Here is a 22740-nt window from a genome sequence, read left to right as displayed (position 1 = left end):
TGCCTTCTGGCTTACCCACGCTGCCTGCCTAAACCTCAGCAGAGTGTTTTCAGGACATTGCTCCCCAAAAGGGGCACAGAGCGAGGGCAGATGTGAAGCCCCAGGATGAGCAGTGTCAGACAGGGCGATGCCCAGCCAAGCAGCGCCAGCTCCCACCCACTGCCGGTACAGGGTCCGTGGGGACGGCTAACACACAGTGCCTAAAGCTCTGCAAATCCACACTTCAAGCTCCCCCCGGAGCAGCCCCAGGGTGACCCTTCGGACATGAATTTGCGGTTTCAAACAGTGGGTACCTAATGCCAGCATCTTCATAACCACCAGAGGAAGGTTTGGAGCATCCAGCTCTGGCTCCTGCTCTGAACTGGTAACACCAGAAACCCAGGACGTCAGCCTCCTTACTTACATCACATAATGAAATGTGAATGCTCTTTTCTCAAGTAAGAAAACTAGCTCTTTGTTAAAAAACCTTCAGATTTCTGTCAGAAAGTACAAGATGAGCAAATTGCACTCCATGGACCACTTAAATCCATCCCATCACAATAAAATGGCTTTTGTGATTTTTTCTTTTTCTTTTTCCTGAGCAGCAGCTCACATTTTGTCCCAGCTGGGAGATTCCCAGTTTAAAGGCTAAATAACAGACGCATTCAACTCACCCTTAGTAACTGCAGCGTTAGGTGAGCCTGAGTCATTAGCATGCTTAACTGAAATAAATAAAAGTGACAACCAAACACAAACATGCATAATTGATATAGAATCAAAAGAAATAATAAATCAACCAAAACAAAAACATGCCCCCCCCCTCCCCAATATCTGGCATAAAAGAAAGAAACGAGGAAAAAATATAAAGCAAAGCAATAGATGACCAACACATTTCTGAAAATACAAAGAAAACTCTTCAAAGATACATATTGTTCAGTAAAATACTTCATGAGTAATACAACCATCATTTCATCCTAGATAGCTGGTACAATAACAAAATCACTTGGGCCTAAGCATCCACTGTGCAGAGATTTGATGAAATAATATATCCAGCCTCCTTTTCCTTATTGCTCAACTTTTTTTTTTTTTTTTTTTTTTTTATATATATATGTATTTTATACAGTACCTGTACTAAAGGCACTGCTTTGCCTGCACTCAGACTGGTGGCTGCGATGGGAAGGTGCAGGTGCTGAAGTGTGGTGCTGGGCCACCGCCAGGGCTATCAGAAGCCCCACAGCCCATCCCCACCTCACTCCTGCAGTCCCTGTGTGACTGCCTGTGGGGCTGGACCCATCGGGAAAGCCACAAGGCAGCAACATTCCACTTTGGTATTTTTCTAACCATTGTTATCGCAAGATACAGTTTAAGCAAGTATCAAGATATTGAAAGCCATCATTAAACCTTTATCCTTTTACACCAACAAGAAGACTCTCACAATCATGTATTAAATATCAGGCTTTCGTTCACAAAGAAAAATCTCCTTGGCTTTCTGGGCTGCAGAACCCCAAAAGGTCAGAAGTGTTAGTGACACAAAAGAGTGATATGAAGGGAGCAGGCAGTCTCAGCGAGGGGCACAAGTCACACCAGAAACTATTACAGCCCGAAGAGATTCAGGCAAAGCAGGATGGATCTCCAGCTGGTACCAGCTGCATTCATTCCACTGGCTTCTGCTGGGCTTTGCAGGTTTCATGCAGCTGAGTGTGCCCTAAAAGGATGGTTTTTTGTGTTGGTTTTTTTCCCCTGGGTATTTTTATTCTTTTCCTCCATTTCTAAGACTGATAGTTGTACATCCCATATATTTAGTGGCTTCATGCAGCTTGAATTAGCAGTTTGATACCACAGACGGTGCCCTGGACAAACGACAACAGGACAGCAAACCCCACAGCCCCGGTGAGACTTAGGGGCAGGGAAAGTACCTGCAACCATCTTTTGTATAAGATCCTTGGAGACTACAGGAACATAGCAATGTTAAATTAAATAAGTAAATAAAACCTGATGTTCCCTACACAACATTTCATTAAGGAAATGGAAAATGCCTCATGTCGCTACTGATGCTCCAGGCATCCTGCAGAGACCTGGAAAGCCCCGTATTTCCCAACCATGTTCTGCACCTCGATCAAACCAGGGCTGTGCCCAGGGAGGTGGTGGCCATCCAGGTCCTCCAGACCCGGTGAAGCCCCATTTATCAGTAACCTGCAAGAGAAGCGGATCTCCCCAGTGCATTGTTGGCTTTCACTGGGGGGAGAACAGCAGGAAGACCAGGGAACTTCTGGGACCTGACAGCTGCAAACAGCTTTTATCAGTTGAATTCAGCTCTTAGAGTAAGGTTAATAACGCAGGCATAAGCACAGTAACATGCATTTTCTTCAGAGAGAATCGCATCAGAGACACAGGACCACACATCTGCATTCGCTGATGCCTGGGGAGTTAAAAAGGAAAAAAACAACAGAAATCAAGCAACTGCTCAGCCACAGACTTACAGCGGGAAACCTTCAGCGTCATTGGCATTTTCTGTACAATTGTCCTCAGTCTTGGAAATGCTGCAAAGCAGCAATAATCACTCCGACTGTCATTTTCTTCCACATTTGCGAAGTAGAGATCTCCCTTAAGGCTCATGGAGACCCTTTCATCTTGCGGAATGTGCTGCAAATCTAGCAAGAAAAAATAATTATGATATGGTAATGATACTGAGCTGGCTCACCAATGCGACTACTAATGCTCTCCTGCCATACACTCGTTTCCAGATACAGGATGTAACTTTGAGGCGAGAGAGGGAGAAGACTCAGCACAACCCATGGGTTATTTACCAATATTCAACATACAAATCATAACGGAATTATTTTTCTATAACAATATATATATTTACATATAAAATATGTGGAAAATAATGGTTAATGAAAAACTGATGATAAAAAAAATGCTCAGTACAAAGTTCCTGCTCAGGTGAAATGACATTTCCAGCACCTCTCTCCGATACAAAGGCCTGTAATGGTGACACGCGGTCCCCATTTAGAGATGCCCCCCCACAGCTGGGCTGCCAAGCGCTTTGCTCTTCTGTAACTACAGATTTACAGCAGAGCAGTGTTAGTACGAACTCAGGCTGCTGCACTGTCTCATTGTTGATCCAGCCAAATGCAGGTCTGTGCTAAATACGTATGTCAGGAGTAGAGAGGCTGCCGTGTGAGATCAGAGGTGTAGTCTGGCACCCTGTCTCTGCAAGTACTCGGTCAGCAACAGCAACAAACCCCGTGTGGCACGGAGGCAATCTGAGTTACTCTGCTTCACAAGAGCCAGACATTCCTGCAGAACACCAATGCTGAAGAATAACACAACAGAAACCCACAAGGAACTCATTATCCATACCTGACAGATATTTTTTTCTTAGCATCGTAAATCAACTATTAATTTATGAAGAAAGGAAAACAGAAATGATAGAAATAATATATCGACATATTTTATCCTCCCTCCTGTAAATGCAGTAGTTCTCATTACTGGTAGACTCACTTACCAATACATAAGCTTTCTAATATCTCATATTTAATAATATATTGTGTCAATGCACTCTACAATTTATGCTATGTAAAAACATACCTGCAGCCTCAATTTTTCAATTTTGTTTTTCAATACCCAGATCTTTTTCCTAAGCACTTGCACAATTACCATTCCCATCAATTATGAATCCATAATGAAACTGCTCTGGAAGACAAATGTTTTGAGTCTCCGCATATGAATTGTGTAAGAATTGTTTACTTACCGATATTCATCCAATAGATATGCAAAGGCGGGATGCCTTTTGGGGGGTTACAGTGCAAAATCACAGAATCACCATGCTCCACATCAAGAGGCTCGATTTTTTCTTTGGGGAATTTTGGTACACCTAAAAAAGCAAAGAAGTTCCTCTTTTATCGTTACCTTTTAAAATTTTGCCCTTTGCTTCCCCCTTAATATACTTATTAATAAATACTGACCTTAACATCAGCCTTTGCATTCTCTGCCTCCAGTTACTACCATTATTTACAAAGTGATACAAAGTAATGATGCATTTTACTAAGTGTAAGAAACCTCTGCTGCATTCCTTATTCATACAGCACACAGACTGTAGTATTGAAACCCAGTACTGAACCGGATGGTGATGTTTAACCCTTGTCTGTGATGTCTGTGAGCTTCACTTAGGCTTTATTTTAATACATTTATTTTCAAATGCTTTCTATAGCTCCGTTGTGTGTATGGTGTGGAAGGGACGTCTCAAAGGCACACGGAACCGCAGCCTGAGGACAAGACTGGTGTAAAGGACTGTGCGCTGATGGGTCGCAGGCTGTTCCCAGGAGATCAGAGACCAGTCTGGGAGCGCAGGATGTGCTGGGAAATCTTAGCTAAAAAGCGATTCCCAAGAAGCCACTGCAAGTCAATGCAGGTGGGGACAGACATCAGGCAGCTATTCTGCCCTGTGCCTGGAGTCGTCCCAATTCTTATCCACCTCTAGAATCAGATGAAGCAGAAGTGTGGCTTGGAGACCATATTGCCTCCTCAGCCCCTCAGGTGTAAAACCTGCTGCGCAGACCCACAGAACTCCTCAGCAAGCTGGTCCTCCGGGATGCAGAGACAGGCTTTGCACAGAAGAACACGCAGGGGTGCACAAGGGCTGCACTATTTGGGCATAAATATAGGTTAAATAATTAATGGATCAAGGACTTGTTTAATCACCCAGAGCAGCAGCACTGATGCCAGCAGACTGTCCAAAGCCTGAACCACACTTGGCAAACCTCAGCAACCTGGCCAGTCTCGGCAGCCCAAAATGCAACCAGAGCATATCCAAGAAAGGGGAAGCGGTGCTAGGCTAGAGCCCACGCCAAAGCAAGCACTGGGAGCCTGCAGCTCAGAGATTATTGCAAAGAATTGAGTCTGCAAAACATAACCACTCCTTAAACGACTTTAGCTAAGAGAGTTTCAGGGTTGATGTCACCTGCTTTCGTTTCAGGCAAGTTCAAGCTAGCAAAAGTTTCAGTTCAGGCAACAGCACATTTAACAGCAATTAAACGCAAATAAGTGAAAGCGTCCTGGCTGTGCAGTCAAACTGGCACAGCAAATATTGCCATCCTGGTGTTCAAGTCATGACAGGGAACTCTGATAGTAAACTGAAACATCAGTGGTCCAGCAGCTCCGCAGAGTATCTGCAGCATCACACTGCAGGAGTCGGGCCAAAGGAGGAGGTGAGAAACACAGGGCCAGGACTCCGAGCAGACTTCACACATTGTAGGGTTAGTAAACATAAAAAGAAACAATCACTATAATGCTGATTGCCTGAATGCAGACTGTGCATAGATTTTATCTCCAGGAGGATTATTAATACATTATGAATTCTTAGGAGAGGCAAAATGGAGCTAATAAGAATCGCTCACTCGGTAGGTGACATTTCAGATAACAAAGGCAACTACATATTCAAACCCAGTATGTTCAATAACCTGTAGTCTCCAAGCCCTGGAAAATATATCTGCTGACTTCTAGAGAGATGGAACATTTCCTAGCAGGAAAAAGCCAATTCCTTGATCTTAAGCTTACTTATTCCCAAAAGCACATCACTCGCCCCAAAACTTTAAGAGAGCTGGATCAGGCGAGGGATAAGGGATTTCTGACTAAACCAGAGAAACCAGCAAACAGACTAATATTCAGATCATTCCTCTAGGACATTGGAAACTCTTGTTCAAACCAATTTTTTGCCTCATTTGGCACAACTATATCTGGGTCTCCCATATCCCAGGCGGGTGCCATAACCACTGGTCTTCTCAATCAATTTCTGTAGCGAATAATTACAGAACTGTACAGAAATATAGCAAGTCCCACCAGGAGACAGTGAAAAATCATGGTCTCAGTGCCATCAGCTGCAGCACAGACACTCGTCCCAGCATGGGCCCAGATGTCCCCTTGGGGTCTCACTGGGGGAAGTAGTGACCTGAACCCAACCGTTCCCCCCCTCCAACAAGCACTTGAACCCCCCGGGTGCTCCCACGCTGCTTTGTTTTGCTTAGTTCATTGTGAAAAACATTGGGAAACGTTGATTTTCCCCTTCAGTGCATGACTTTGAGCGTTTTGAACCCTTGAAGTTTTGCAAGAAAGGAAAACTCAACTTTTGTGATAAATTCCTGAGCCCAACCTTCCAACAAGCATATCTTCTTGCTGGGGTCCCATCAGTCTCAAAGGCTAGAAAAAGAACTGCACTGAATTCTGCGTGAGGAGATTTATTAGAACCAAGAAACTACTCCTACATTAGGCTTTGGCTCTTGCGCATTAGTCTTCAGTATGTATATGTAGCCAGAATTTCTATTTGTTTTCCCAGTGTTCCTCTGTTTTAATTAGTGGATATTCCAGAATCAATCACTACTGATTTGTGGCTGATCACAGAAACTATCACAGTTGAATTAAGCTCGAAAGTATCATACAAGATTAATTGTGCCATGAAAGTGTTTAATACTGTATGGAGTTATCAATGCAGCACATGGACACTGTAAAATTTACAGCCAATTGATCTCTTTGCAGCGATACCATTAAAACTGTCATGTCAATCTTTCATGCAATTCCCCACACACGGATATAATGAGAGAGGACAGAGGATCCAGTATAGCTCCAAGTGCTACCTCTCACATATCCATAACACAGGGGAGAACAACATTATTTAATGACTCCGACAAAGGCTCGCTGAACTGCCAGCAGGATGGCTCTCATGACACAAGCAATCAAGTGGCATGGATGAAACTGCCATAGGGAAGATGAAAAACTGCACACCTGACTTCTGTTACGGAGACATCTTCTAAAAGCCCACTGTGACACGTAAAGCTCTCAAAACACTTTTGGGAAGGGCTTCGCTACCCAAGTATTACTTCCTGACACGGCTGCACCGTAAGGCTGTACCACACTCCAGCCCCAGAATTTCAGTGCTTTACCAGCGTGTAAACCCTGGAAATGGAAGATTATCAGTGTCCAGAGTCATTTGTGCATGGAACCAGGCTCTGTTTAATCCCTGGGGTGACTCAAAGTTCAGTGACTGAACTGTGCTTCGGATTAGGCTGAAATACCACTGGCAAATTAGGTTGGCCAAGAGAAATTTCAGGAAGGAGCCTGGGGCACCCCCTCCTCCTTCTGAGCTGTTCAGAAAATGCAGCGTCTCAACAAAAAGCAAACAGGAGGGGGATCAGTACATCGCAATATCAAATCTAAATTTGAGTTGAGCAGTACGGATTCAGAAACACGGCAACAAGTTGGGGTGCTGCGGTCCCCAGCAGGGCTGACAGGTACCGACCAGCACACTTCGTCCTGCAGCTCAGTTTTTGCCCTGCTGCTGGCTACGGTGACTCCACGCAACTGTGGCTGTATCCAGTGTGGCAAATTATACCAGTTTCTATAAGAATGGAGCCCATCCAAACGGCTATTTCACACGTTTCTGGGTGAAGCGTTGAGAAATTTAACTGCAGGAAAAGGGTTTCTCCAGGTAACTGCAGAAGTCCTTGAGAACCCTGTGTCTGGTTTCTACCGGTATCTGGTGTAAAATGGGAGCCAACTCATGGCAAATCAGCAAGTAGGAAATATTTTGGGAAACTCTTGTTGGAAAACATACACCAGGTCTGTTTTTATAACCTTCTCTGCGGATTCTGCTGGAGATGTGTCCTGGGCTAGATGGACATTTAGCCTGACCCACCATGGATATTTTTTACATTCTTCTATGCAAATAAATCCTTAAAGGATGTTAGAGCGAGGGTAAGTGGAAATAGTCAATAAATGTCCATATCCTAGAAATTCCCAGCTCCTCAGACACCCTAATTACTAGCTGACTGATTTGTAATACACGTCTATATCTTGTGTATTCAACACATCATATCAAAGAATCTTAAACGTGACTTGCAGCCACTGACCACATAAGTTGTACTGAATGCAGTTGTGGCAGCTTCCAGTACTCATCTCAGTGCATCAATTGATATTCTGATCCATGTAGCATAAGCAGTAGTTAAATCTGTAATTTTCATTGCAGCCTTTGAACTGTTTATGAGATATGATCCTTCTTATTTATGGATTTTTTTTAATTGCTGCATTACATTGAAAAAGTTAGGAAAGTCTGGCTGTCAGGAAGACTGTGGCTGTCAGTCCACTCGCTCTCGAAGAAGCTTTTATGATGGATGGATGGATGGAATGGATGGGTGGATGGAATAAAGTGATGGTCTTATTTTCTGTATAGATCTCTGTATCGCCTTTTCCAAAACAATGGTTGCTGGCAACAATCAGAGTGATCCCAACAATGCAGATGGCCAGAAAAGCTTTCAAAGGTTTGGGACACTGGTTTAGGAGGCAAGAGGTTTAAACGTAATTCCCATTGTCTGCAAAGTCTCCCTGAGTTCCTCTCTTGTGTTTCCTCTTCCATAAAGGGAAGACTGAACACGTTCACAAAGCGTGTTACTGAGACTTACTATTTTAGTATTAGCACAATGTCTCTTAACGATTTCAATGATTTCACAATATTCAGATCTGTTGGGGGTTTTTTGGCTTTTTTTTTTTTTTAATATTAACACAGGTTTTGCTTTCTTTGGGAATTCTAGAACTAACATCATTGGCATAGCACTGGACAGTTTTATGTTTAGGCTATGTTCCATCCTCAAATCTTCAGTCTTTTGGAGCAGCAGCTTTGGAAATACAAGCATAAATCTTAATGCAGTCTTTTACACTACAGTTAATTAAAGAAGTTTAAACTGTACTACTTCTCTCCTTCCTCTGGCATTGGTCCTACTCAGTAATTCAAGCAACAGATTCCCTAAATACAGGAGGAGGGTAGCTGAAGTCTGTGTTCTCACCATTTAAATTCATTTTCATGCTGCATGTATCTTGTAACAATCTGGACTTTGTAAACCATGGAAACATATAGAGATCCACGGACCCCATTCTTCCCCACTCTCCTTAATGTCATCATATATAGGGGAGGTGTGGCATTTTCATTATGTATGTGAGATTTAATGATCATTTCTGCTGACATTTCTATTGCTTTCCTGGAACGACTACTGTGAGTAAACAATCTTTTGTTCTCCTTTTCAGCAGCAACCTTACAGACCCAGTATTCTACTACTCAGTGTAAATGTAATTTATGAAAAAAACTGGCCTAGTCTGACTTGCTAGGTTTTTCTTCACTTCATTGGCATAGTGACTTGCCAAGTAGCTTACATTTTACTTGAATACAGCTGGCAAAGCACTGCCACCTCTGCATCATTATCATGAATGCATGTAGTGATCTCACATGTACCAGTCTCTGCTTCAAAACCTGTGGGTGAATAGAGGTAATTCATCCCAAACGCTTCTGTGTCAGTGACTGCCTAATTTACATCGGGTCTGTGCACCAGCAGCTCTCTTTCACTTGACCACAGTTGTAGACTATCCAGCACTTTAGAAAACCAAAGGTGTCTCTCTGAATCCTGATTGAATTTGCAGAATCTACATTGCCCCATTAAGTGAAAAACTTGATGGCAGAAGAGTGTGAATAAAAGTAAATGTGCTTTAAAAAGTTGTGGGAGTTGGGTAAATCCCTCTAATGTATTATCTGTACCATTTACTTATTTTCTGGATTTAGGACTTTGCGTGTATTAGCACTGAAATTTCTCATATCTGATATCAACCATGTTTGCAACTTCTCTATTAATTTGTTGCTAACTACCCCTAGTATATTTAATATCTAGTCAAGCTAGTATAGACTATTTTTCTTTAAAAGCAAAAAATATCTGCTCTGAGTACAGATTCAATAATCCCAGACACAGACATCAACTCATCCTGGTTTTACATTTTTAAGCAACTTCTTTAGTTCAGTAGCAATGGAGTATCAGAACATTCTGCTGCTGGAGGTGACATACTTTCACTGAAACATCACACTGAGGTCTTGACTCCTCTGAAAATTAATGAGTCTGAGCCATTTTGCTTAAGAGAAATCGTATTAACCCCCACTGCCCTGGCCAGAATCCAAAATGAATAATTATGTCCTGTCTAAAGCTCTGAGTAACAGCGTCACTCTCCTGTTCCCGCCTGAAACTCCCGTTGACATCAGCAGCACTGTCCTACCTGTGGAGCCAACTTACATCATTAGTTCAATAAACTTCAACTCACTGTCCTAAAACTTTGTGCAGTTCTCCTCTGCTCAGGAATGCTATTCTCCTAAAGCAACTGCAAGTTAGTAGAGACTAAACCATACAGCAATAGCTGTAATCTTGTTAATTCCTCATCAAACGCGAAGCTTCTGCATTAGAGAATACTATGTAATACAGTGCAACATTAAATGAATTTCCCAAGGGGGGAAAGAAAACCCCAACATAAAACTGTCTGGAAGAAAAATAAATCATGTCTTTCATGAGGAGCACTCCTAAAAATACATTCAGATGGCATCCTTAGGAGCCCTCTCCCAGCCCCTGCAATGTGTCTTGTTTTCAACGTGACCACAGCACCACGACTCTCCCACCCCCTGCTATGTCCACAATGCTCCTCAGGATTATTTCCTATGGAGAACACATGACAAAAATGATTATGCATGTTTCTCACAGCCCATTTCATCCGTGTTGACTTGTTAGAAGTAGGTGTTGTAGGTAGCCATCTCCTGTCACTGCAAAGGCTGAGAAGACTGTGGAGACACCCTGTCATGTGGATGTACCAATTCCACATGGGCAAGTGCTTTCAGATCTCCTAACACCAAAATATTGTAGGAACCTGGGAATGCAGGATCTAGTCTGAAAAATAATTCCACTGCACTGCTGATTCTCTGCTTCTTCTATGCCACCCAACTACACCACACAGTCTGCTTCACCTTCTCATCCTGCTCCGTGGTGGAGCCAGGGAAGTTCCTCGTCCTTCCTACTCATGCTAGGAAGGTTCTGTTTCAAGTTTTTCTCTTCTAATTTCATACATTTTGATCCTGAATTTAAGACCAATTGTGTGTTCGCCTTCCCATGTTACTTCCAAACTACAAGTGCCTAAGTGCATTAGTACAAAGCCAGTTGTATCAATGCTGTCCTAATCAAGACCTTGAACTGAGTACCAGTAAGTTTCATCCCACTCCTATAAACCTGGTCCTTGAAATCACCCATTTCCCCCTCTGCCCTCCCTCTGTGCTAAGGATGGAAGAGCAAGTTTCTAGGATCAGTCACTGTCACTACTATGTTTTTGAGCTCGTTTCTCATTCCATTCTACGCCTTTAATATTCTCCCCATAAGTATTTATACCAAACCCTGAATGCTACTGATATCAGCCTAACGAACGCGCAGTTGACTGGATCACTTCCCCTTCAGCTTTCAACCATCTGCATCGGTTTCTATTTTGCAGTAATAAACTGCTATTTCTTCTGTCCTTCCCCACAGCTTCTGATTTCATGTTCCTTGCTCTGAGATGGAGACCAGATTGTCCTCCCAATTTCTGGGCACTCAGTCACGGCTGCCAAGCTGAAATATTACAGTCTTATGATACTTAACAGCATTTGCTTTCCAATAAATGTTTGGAAAGCGAAAGCATCACATTATTCCTAATCCTTTATCAAATAGACTTCTCCAATATTAGACAGATCACTCTAAATTTAACTCCGGAGACCCCCCAAACTCACAAGTGTCTTTTACATCACTTCCCCAAAGTGACCTGACTCAAACCAATTTTGCTTTCTTCCTATTCCTTTATTACCCACTACATTTTTAATATATTTCTAACATTATTTCACGATCTATGCCATCATTGCTACCTTTCATGAACAGCTAATACCTTTCAATAACTGTACTGCTGTTAAGACAGCTACTCTGCCATTTTTTCTGCTATTTGTTTTCTCTCTTCAAATATTTTAATTTCTGTATTGTCAAGATGTGCTGGCATCAGCTCACAAACAAATTGTCTCTGCTCAGATTAAGTAAAGAATTTACCAGACTGCAACTCTCATCAATATTTATGCTTTCTCCTTTATAGAAAGAGAAAAGAATTAGAAGTGGAAGCATCACAAGAGCAAATAGTGTCTCTAAACAAATATGAATCAGAAAAGAATTCTTATGGGTTTTAGGGCAAAGGCAAAGCAAGTGCTTTATAAAGGCATTTAAATAGTAAATCAAAGCAAATAATAATTTTCTGTCATTGAACATTCAGCTCTCCTGAGATGGCTATTAAAAAACTTATACTAATTTACCCACTAACCCACCCTCTTGAGGCAAAGTGGGATAGACGATTCTCAGCAAGGAAAAGTAAATAAATGTTTTCCAAACTAATGTATCTGGGAAAACATATACATAATCTACCCAATTGACTTGTATTAATTAGACTTGGTAAAGGAGTGTCAGTATCAGCGCTTGGAAACCTGTAAGGCATTGATAATCCAGTGGTTCTGTCTGAAATCCTGCATTCAGATTTGGTTTCTGCCCTCAAAACCAGGAACAAAATAACATAATGCCAGGGAGCATACAGACTGTTTCCTTCCAATAGCCACTGAATAACAAACTGTGTGTGTTTTACCATACACCAGCCCAGAAACTAGTTCTTTCCCATTTAATTTGAGGAAACACAGATTTTGTATTAAAAAATCCAAACCAACCAAAGCAAAGTAAAAGCCCTTACTTGGAACAATTAGCTCAATTTCTTCTGACATGGCAGTTCCCAGTACATTGGATGCAAAGCAACGGTATTTCCCTTGAAAACTGGTGATGATTCCACGGTTTTGAATCACAAATGTTCCAGAGTTGTTAGATGCAACTATCCTCGGGTCAGATAATAAATCGAACGGTTTTCCATCCTTTGTCCAGTTAAAGCTGAAAAATAATACAGGTGTTACAAAGGACAGGTCACAGAACAGAGCGCACTGTGGTACAAAACTAGTGGTAAATTGGGTCCAATAGTGTACCACTAAAATGAAAGGGAAAAAATGATGTCAAAGGAGAGAGTTGAGTGATAAAATGACCACTGTGCTCCTATAACTTGTGTAGCTACTGGGCATGTCTCTCCTATCAGACACTTTACATTTGGATAACTGACTGTGACACGAGATCAGAATACAAAGCTTAAGGCAAGGGCAATAAACGAGAGAGACTGTCTGTGAAAGCAAGAGCCACACAGTGAAAGGAACTAAAGGTTTGCAAAAAAAAGCTCCTTCTGTAGGAGAGTTGGTACTTCTGACCGGCAAGAACTGACAGGAGCTCTTCCCACCATCTACAGCAGACACCACGGCTGAACCCGGTGCAAACTGAAATGACTCCAGAGTTTCTCCTGGTCTTGACATAGAATCACTTGTAGCTTTGATGCTACCGGGGTGTGATTCTGATGAATGCTGAAGTACTGGTCATAGTTTATCGATCTGGAAGTCTCAGATGGACTGAGATTGGGCTAAACTGATCCAAAACCCAAGACTGTTGGAAATTACAGTATAACATGCATTTAGTGGAAGACGTACCTTTTTCAACATTTTGCAGTGTTTTAAGAGAATACATTAATGTCAACAGAAACTTATTTTTTAGCACCTCACTAGTATTGGCAAAACTGCCTTGCTACAGTATGGAGGGGAACACGGGTTCCCACCGCCTAACCAGCACTACCACATTTAAATATACCAGAAAACTTCTCATTGATCCGCTGAGAAACAGTGAAACAAAGGAGTTTGTTCCTATGCTACACATCTCTGTTCAGAGCTCAATTAAAATGATAAAATCATCTTGATATAAAGTAACAACTGCCTTTTTAAAGCAAGTTTAAATTATGTCACAGAGAAAGAAGGGAAGGATTAAAGTGTAAAAATGACATGCAAACTAGCTATTAATTTAGCCCATACATCAGCCAGTGCCAAAGTCTCACGAGGATCTTTTACTATGTTATTATTACATTTTTGTTAATCACATTTTCATTACAAATCTTTTTCCTTTTTACAGTGGTGTAAAACACATAAAGCTTTGGCTATTTATTTGAGTAACTCCTTATGTGTATATTTGAAACCACCACAGACATGATGATGTTAGGTACAGACAAGGCATCTGATAAAATGCAAATGTGATCTCTGAATACAGGGTTTCGCTGGGTTGGTGGTTTTAGGGTTGCTGCGGAAAAGGCAGAAGGGCAGCTGGGACCCTTTGACTACCCTTACACACCTCCTATCTTTTGCAGCACAGCCCAGGCAAGCCTTTTTAAATCACGGGGTGAACGTAGCACATGGTAGAGAAACAAAACATCTCCTGACAAGAAAAAGGCATGCTGCTGTCAATTCCCAGAGCAAGCGGAAGAGAAGGAGCAACAAAAGCTGAATGACCTCAATGGAAACTCAAACCTTATTGTCGCCTCACGATGATGAGCAGGTCACTGCACCTCAGCTCTTCCTCCCCTCTTCAGAACCAGAACAATGTTTGGCAAAGGTTAAAATCGAAATTAATTGCTGCTTGGTTCCACAGGTGAAAGCAGTACTCACGTGGGCTGTGGGTTTCCTCTAGCTTCACATTTAATTGTGAAGTCCTCATCAAAAGGGTAGGCAACCTGGGTGTGAGACTGCTCCGTGATTATTGGAAGCTGTGCAACTGAACACAAAGAGGTACCGGGTTACAGCACCATCCCAGCCAAACCGCGCTCTGCTCAGGCCCTTTCTTGGAAAGGGACAATGTCAGGATTGCCAAACTCCTGCAAACGGCTGCTCAAACAGAAACCCCAGAGGACGACAATCATCATCTTCCTGGCATCGGCACTGCTCTCTGCTCCCCCAAGTGACCAATGTCATGGCCTCAGCAGGCAGGGGACAGCTTGGCAACATGCACCGTGCTCTGCCAGCCGCCCACAGGCATCGCCTGCATGCGAGTCCATGCATGGCCAACCCACCCAGGGCACGGGAGGGCTGCAGCCATGCTAAAGCTAAAGCCAAAGCCAACGTGTGGGTGTGTGGGCCGGGGAATCTATTCAGTGGTGGTCAATAACCAGCTTTTTAATCCAGGCACAGCTATACACACATGAAGAAGCAATCTTCTTTCTCCATCCTCGATAAAATTGCCAGGAAATCCATCGACTGCAAAGATGGCTGAAGTCCCCCTCCGGGGTGCAGCGGGGGAAGAGCTGTTTCCAGTCACATGGCCACACAATGATATTTCACTATTTTTTCAAAGGGCATTACAGTGTTGTGAATATCTGTGTAACAGAGCCACACAAGGGTAAATGCCTCCTGCGGTGGAGCTGGCGATAACAGGATCACCACATCAGTATAAACAGCCAGGAAGAAAATTCATCTTTGGTTTCTCTTTCAAGACCAGGAAACTCAAAGCTGGAGCAAAACGTGGTGTCTTGCCATACCATGTGGTCTCAAAGCTGAACACTTCGAAGCCCACCAGCTTCACTGATCAGACATAATTCCTTTTTATTAAAATATAAAATGCTTCATTAAAGCAAATTAAGGGCTAGGTGGCTCCCCTGTGTAGGTATATAAAAGCAGTGGATGCCCAGACACTTTGCCCCACGCTTCACAGTCACAGCTCCACTTTTGCTTTATTTAAACACAAGGAGCCACTGCGGTACCTTCCTCCAGAAAAACCTTCTACTTCCAAATGCTGTTAAACAAGTTTGGATAGCTTTAGAAAAATACCCTAGAAACCTGCTTGGTTGCCTTCTCCTTTGCAGCCAGGGCAGACCCCCAGAGTGCTAACAGCTCATGGCAGGTCCACTTGATGCCCTGAAACTGGCCCGTGTCCTACTCTGAGGCTACAGCACCCAAAGCCCTGCAAAGAACCTACATTTCTTTTTCCTGAGGGTTATTTATTTGTTTTCCCCCACTGTCATTCTTAAAACCCAATATTGCTGCATTTTGCTTTGTTGTGGTTTCCTGCCCCCCAAAAAGCAACCTGTAGTTTGCAGCCCTCCTGATCCATTTACATTGGAAAAAAACCCAAAGCCTGGGAGGTCTGGGCTGTACTCCAGACAGTGGGGTCCACTGGCTTTCATTGCATTGTCCCCCTCGAGCTTCATCCCGTATTTTACGCGTGTCCTGAAACCACACCAACCATGTAAAACAGGCAGTTTGAATGCATCGCAGAGGGATAAAGGAGGCGCTCCCTGGGGCGGTATACAAGGCGTAGGAAATACTTCTCTGGGGACTAATGTACGCCCTGAGACATACACCTGCTCCTTTTTCAGACCGAAATGGTAGGTTGCAAGACAAGTAAGTAAGGGTATCTGTACATCAAACAATCTTCCGGGAGATTCAGAGGCAAAAAGGCAAAATGAGGAATTTATGTGAAGGACAAAACCAAATCCTCAGAGCTAAGCAGTACGTTGGATCACAAACACCAGGTATATGTTATTAGACAAGTTTACTGCTATGCTTAAACAAGTCCATACACAGTAGCTTACATTTTTATCACATCTGAATTTCCCAAAGGCCATGTTCTGGCAGAATTAAATTCAAAATGGAACAATTGTAAAGCAGGATTTAATTTTTTTCTTTGGGGAAAGGTAAAAAAAAAAAAAAATAATAAAAGAAGATACCAAAAGAAAACGGCAAAGTGTTCAGTAAATAGCTACAACTCACCTGATAATGGTATTTCAATAGCTGCTGCCAAACTCAATACAAAGAAAAACAGGCATATGGTGATCCCTTTTGTGCTTAATAGCATCTCCATCACTCTTCTGTAAACAAGGAGTCCAAACAGAATGAGAGATACCTTATGCTTCCTCTCACCGTCACTTCAAATCAGACGTAAGGATGTGAAATGGAAAGTCTAGCAAGGAGAAGAAACAGCCGTATCAGCTTACAATATTAACTTAGTTTTAACAATGTTACTGAATTAAAGCAATACTTCAGGATTCACAGCTAAACTGCAATTTGCAGTAAGTGGTAGAATTTCCTCTCCTCTCTTCCCACCCCCTGGATTCAGGAAGGTCCTCTATTAAATTTTTGATAAAAAATACACGCACAACAGTACAAATCCATTATAGCACACAAGTATAATTATTTTTTGTTTTGCAATTAAAAGTAGGGACAGTTTAAAATATGGTATATTTGTAATCATTCCAGTTCATATATTTTTCTAATGAGAGTTGTGTAAGTTGGAAAGTAATGTAACATCCTAATGAGAGAAATGTGGTAGACTAATGACCTTGTTCGTAAATCCCATACGTCTTTTATCTTTTGTTTATGCTTAAAAAAGGACACAGTCTAGTTCAGTTCATTAATAAGGACCAAAGCACGAAACCTTTGCCTTTCCTCTATAATCTCAAAACTACTATAAGTAGGTTTTAGACAATCCATTATACATCCTTAGGTTCTGCATTACAAGGCAAAAACGTCAGATGGGTGCCAAGAGGAGAGACATACTCAGCTCTAACAAGCACTTAAGTGTAACACGCAGAGGAGTAAAGGAGAGAGAGTTCTACAAATGTGGGTGTACGGAGGATTTCAGTTGTCAGCATCATTCACAGTACCTCAGTGAAATATTAACCAGTGTAAGATGCTCTCTACCTGTGCACCTAACACGTAGCACTTAAGGGACCTCAGTCTCAAGAGATTTTAGGCCTCAGTTGTCAAGATAATTTTGCAAGAGCAAATTTTCAAGACAAGGCTACTGTGCTGGAGGCAAAGACAAACCCGCCAGCAGCCCAGCCCTGCACGGCACCGCGAGCTCCAATTCAAGCGCCCAGCTCGCAGGCAGAGCCGTACGAGCACGGCAATGGATTTCCAGACTAAGCCCGGTTTGCACACAGCTCTTGTATCTTTGCACATCCCACCCAGTTAATCCACGGATCAGAAAAGCAATCCCGGGATCACCGAGAGCAGTTGGCCTGTGGGGGCAGGCAGGAGGTGGGACCTGGGCAGCACGCCGGGGATGCTCGCCCTTCCCCAGCACAGCTGCCTGCAGCTGGAGCAGAGACAGCGCCGAGCCACACAGCCCACATGCTCCAGTCCATGGGTTTTTCTCCTGATGGTTGGTTTGCTGGACCGCTACAAAACACAGGCATAAAGCAGAGATCTCCCGTTTACCCTGCACGCTCCCTCTTGCATCAGCTCTCGGAGACGAGCGACAGGTTGTGCTGTGTCCCCTTCTTCAGAGTCTTTAGCAGGATAATTTCTGTCCATGTGGTCTCCAGTTCACGTGGTCACTAATTCACAAAAACTTTCTTGAAGTCAAGGTCTTTGAGACCAAAATTACTGGGTGAAGATTGAAATTGGCCGACAAGAGGACGTGAGACAGATGCAATAATCGCATAAGCTTCATTTGTTTAGAAATGAGGCTAAAAAACAGATGTCTTGTAAGTATCTCGGGCACCGAGGGCTCGCTGATGGAAGAAGCTGACTAATCTGCTTAGTGCCTTGCTCCGCATACGGGGCTGGCACAGAAGGGCACCAGCAGGGACGAGAGACCTGCTGGCTGAGCTGCCACCCCCAGCCTGTGTCTGGGTTCAAATCAGGCAGAATTGGGCAACATCAGTAAGCGCTGGTTTGTGGCAGTCGATACTTCCCTCATTTTGATTTCTCCTAGCTCTAACTTGCAAGCAAGAGACCTTTCCAAACCCCAGACCAATAAAACCTGGAGGGCATCATAGCACAGGGGGGTGCCCACGACCCACAGCCACCCCAGCTACCTGAGTGCTGCACTTTTGTAACCGCAGCACTGGGCTCTCCTACCCTGCCTTACCTGGTCTTGGCAGATGCTTAGCTCCAGATCTGTGTCATCCATGGTAACACAGCTGCTCTGACAGAAAACCCTCTAGCCACACAGCTGCAATTTAGGCTCATCAAAATCTGACCAGTGCTGCTGCTTGCAGATGGTGCATCAGTGGTGGTGAAGCCCTCTTCTCCCCCCATCTGCTGACAGCTCTGGGGACTGGAGCAGCCCGTGTCAGGATGCCAACCAGAGAAAGGGGAGCTAAGACAAGAGGAGGTGTGCAGCTTGCTAAGGTTGCAGACTGAGGAGTAGGAAGTTTCTTTTTATATGACTGATATAAAGCATTGTATAGATCCAGATTAAAATCAAGAAAAAACACCAAAACAGCTTGATTCCTTAACCAAACCCATTAGCTCAGACTTTTTTTTTTTTTTTTTTAATAAAGCAACAGAGAGCAAAGAAGAAATGTACTAAATGAAAAGGATATCCTTTATCACGTGGTACGACTTGCCTCTGCAGGCTGCTGTAATTAGTTGTTCTGTCTAGCGCCTCACTCTTTTTCCCTGTGTTGAATACTAATGCAGGGACCGACAGCACCAGCATTTGGAAGCAGCGAGCACTTGGGGACTGATGGCGCTGGACTTGTGCACGGCAGTCGGATACTTCCAAAGGCCACTTGGAAATCTCCCTGCAGCTGCATTTAACCTCTGCCACTTTATTCTGTGGCAGTTTCCATGAGGTACAGTCCTGGGGTGATGTGAATTAAGCAGTAGTATCTCTGCAGAAGTATTTACCTAGTGATAACTATCCAGCAAGACAAGCCTCCCATTCACGCGTTATATAAATATTACCCTTAATAGAGTGGCGGAGGCGTTATCCTGGCTGTGCCGGTTGTGACAGCAGTTGTTGGGGAAGGCTAACACTTAATGCACATCTCCATCGGTTGTTCCTCTGTGCCCTGTTCTGGGCAGCGATGGTCCTCAGCAGACGGACAGCTGAGACATACGTCCTCCCTGCAAGGAGACCTGCGTCAAGCGATTAACCTTATTTAAGGTGATGTATAGACAGGGCTGCCAAGCGTCAGGCGTTTAGTATGGCTGTCACGTGTTTAGCTGTCCTACCAAGCCTCAGGCCCACAGCTCAGCTGAAACTGCAGAGTCCCTGATTAAATCACTGACATTTCCTCCCACCCCCAGCACCCAAACAACCTCCAGCCCCTTCCTAAACGAGCAATATCAGACATGCCCCAAACCCTCACCCATCCCGGCACTGAACACAGCCGCCTACCCAAACTTCAGGCAGCGCGATCTTTCACTCTTACGATGATTAAAGTCCAAACCAAAATTTCTCATCTTGTGCCAGTTCCTAGAAAATGAGCAATTTAACTGCTTAAGTAATTTGGAGAAATAAATGAGGGAGCTGCGCAAGCACTTGGCAGCTACGGGCAGGTTTCGGTCTCGCCGGTGCCAAAGCACGGCACTGTCCTGGGGTCCTGTGAGCACCAGCAAGCAACTTGCAAAACCCTGGACCTTGGTAAAAACACCAGCCCTGCTCTCCGAGGCAGTGTGCTGGACCAGGCCCAAAGCTTGCTGTGGACCCCTGTTTTCTCCCAGGAATTCCACATCCTCCTTTGTTCTCACCGGGAGATGGCTGCAGCACCCCTTGCACCAGGGAGGGGGGCAGAAGATTCCTGATGAGAACCTTTCCTCGGCACAACGGATGAGCATGTATCGCTACAGCAAATTTTACAATAAGATCCCTTCTCTCCCTTTTTCTTTTCCCCCTCCTCCCTCCTTTCCTATCTTTATGTTAGCTTTTCTCCGCCTCAGGCTTAAGTCAAGTAATTTGAATTCACTGCAAATACTTATCTGTAGTTCCTTACCTGCAATTCATTATTTACTGTGCTGTTCAGTTAATAGTAAATACTGATTGCTCTAAGGACAGCTCATTTGTTTATTTAATGAGCTGCCTTTAACTTACAGTGAGCAAATCTTTCAAAATATCAGTATTTCTAAGGAGTGATGCAGTTCCAAGATTCTTTTATTGTATACCATTGCTTCCAGAAGCGTGTAATACAAACATTGGACTACTAAACAAGAAAAAAAATTCCATTTATCTCATCAACCTAGTGAACAATTTTCCCTACATGTAATTACTACATTAAAATTGCTCATAAATAGTAGCAGGATGACAGCCAAAATTCCCAGATTACTAGTCTACTGCTTCCAAGAGAAATTGTACTGCACTACTAAATATGGCACCAATCTCAGCTACTCAGTTCCCCCTTAAAATATACAAGATTTGGACCTTGTGTAAGTCCTGTACAGCACAAATATTCATGAAAGTACTGGATTCCCACAGCTTAATACTGGTACATTTCTGGGCTGACCTTTTCATTAGCTAGAATCAGATTTGTCAGTAACATACATGTTTACAGAATTGTTAAATAAAAGCCAGCAGTAATTAGAAATTATAACCTTCAGTATGGCCTGAATTACAGAATAACAGAACAAAACTCTGGAAAAAAACAATTGTTCCCTGGTATAAGAAATAAAAATCTGGTTGTTTAATTATACTGTATGTTACAAGTTAAGTGACTCTATAGAACAGGAGCTTAATTAAATACTCTCACTCTTTCTCAGTTACAATCACAGAAGAAGAAAAAAAAAATCCCAGACACAGTCACAATGGTCCCCCATCCCCAAAGAAAATCAGTCCCTGCCCAGAAGTGATGCCTTTGCCTCCATCCCTGCACCATGCACAGCTCCAGCTCAGCCTGGACCTGGCAGCTGGGGGGGCTCCCACCCATGCCCCCATCCGAAGGCAAGTCTCCTGAAGCCCTGCCACCTCTGAGGGCCTCTTTGATGAGGCTGGTGGTATGAAACCCAGAGCAGATGAGACTTGATCAAAGATCTCAGCGAGCAACCTCATGTGCTGAGGTATTTGAGAGTGGGGGGCAGCAGGGATGCTCCACCTGCCTGCTCCACCATTGCTGCTCCAAGCTGCACAACCCTGCTCAGGGGACACTGCAGGTGACACCTATAATGACAAGGACTTCAACTCAGAAAGTGTTCATCTCCACCCCAGTGATCCATTACGCCCCTTTCTCCCCTCTGCTGCAGAGCCTTCCAGCAAACGGCTGACAAACAACTCAGGAGGAATGAAAATGTGTCCAGCGTGGGACATGCAGTCCCACAGCAGCTCCCAAAGAGGGGCCATGGTCCCCTGGGATACAGGCAGAGCCCCAGGAACATGAAGAATTGATCATCTCTCTGTTTTTCCATGCCACAAGTGGGAATACCTCCCTACTTCTCTAATTAGCTAAGAAAGGTTGAGATTTATGCTAGTGAAACCTTGACCATAATGCTACAGCAACAATATCTATGCAGCTACAGTTCTTCCCCCCTGCCCCCCAACCCTGACATCACCCCACCAACCTCCCAGGCAGAGTTTAGAAAAGATGAGAAGCAATATTCATAAGGATCCTTCGTTTTACTTCAGGTGTCAATGTTAGACACAGTTTTTCCCCTAAAAGCTTTCGGACGCCCCTGTGTTAGTAACAGGGAGAAGATAACCTTCACTTGACTCTATCCCAATCACCTATTTTTGGTTGTTGTCAGTTCCCAGAAAAGCAGCCCATGATGCATATGCTGGAGGTGATTAAAATAATCATCCGAATCAGAAAGATATTCTTCCTTCCGTGGTAAAATACTTCCAAATAGACTGTAGCACATAGGCAGGAAGATTCTTTTTTTAGATGCAGTTCTACTCTCAGGAGGTTTGGCGGTAGAAGTCTATGTATTATTTATCTTGCCAAGGACTTTATAAATATTATTGGACAGCACATGTGAAATAAAAGTTCTCAGTGCAGTTAAACAACTTTGACATTATTTCACAAAATTTATGTGTTTCAAATACGATTGTAACTATTATGCCTTCACAGTTTTGTAATACATCAGTCTTTCAGCTTCTCAAACCACAAAAAATCTCTTAAAAATGTAAGAGAATGAATATAAATAATCAAGAAATATGTACACAAAACTGTGAAATATTTTCCTGTAGCACAAGCAGCAGTAAAACTTTCAATTCAATTCTGATACTTACATTGTTTATTAAGTTCCCTGGGATGAGGTTTTAAGAAATGAATAGGGATTCTGGGAGC

General features: G+C 43.3%; 1 protein-coding gene across 15 annotated transcripts in view; it reads right to left on the bottom strand.

The window, feature by feature from the left end:
- The window catches only part of CHL1 (cell adhesion molecule L1 like), a 149513-nt gene that overhangs the window by 47292 nt on the left and 79481 nt on the right, over positions 1–22740 (bottom strand). For 8 of the 15 annotated variants that reach the window (XR_013927781.1, XM_080385331.1, XM_080385342.1 and 5 more), the window contains 6 exons: positions 16505–19591; positions 14408–14513; positions 12577–12767; positions 3734–3856; positions 2460–2630; positions 654–701 (listed from right to left, as the gene is read on the bottom strand). Coding sequence is in view for 14 of the 15 variants with exons in the window: in XM_080385331.1 (XP_080241457.1) it covers positions 654–701; positions 2460–2630; positions 3734–3856; positions 12577–12767; positions 14408–14513; positions 16505–16595 (730 nt within the window). In the remaining variant the exon portion in view is untranslated. The remainder of the gene's footprint in view (positions 1–653; positions 702–2459; positions 2631–3733; positions 3857–12576; positions 12768–14407; positions 14514–16504; positions 19592–22740) is intronic. The other 7 variants (XM_080385337.1, XM_080385332.1, XM_080385344.1 and 4 more) reach the window with 3 other exon arrangements.

This window comes from Falco punctatus, assembly GCF_963210335.1.
Source record: "Falco punctatus genome assembly, chromosome: 4".
In the NCBI taxonomy this organism is placed as follows: domain Eukaryota; kingdom Metazoa; phylum Chordata; class Aves; order Falconiformes; family Falconidae; genus Falco; species Falco punctatus.
This window is presented reverse-complemented; position numbering and strand designations above follow the sequence as displayed.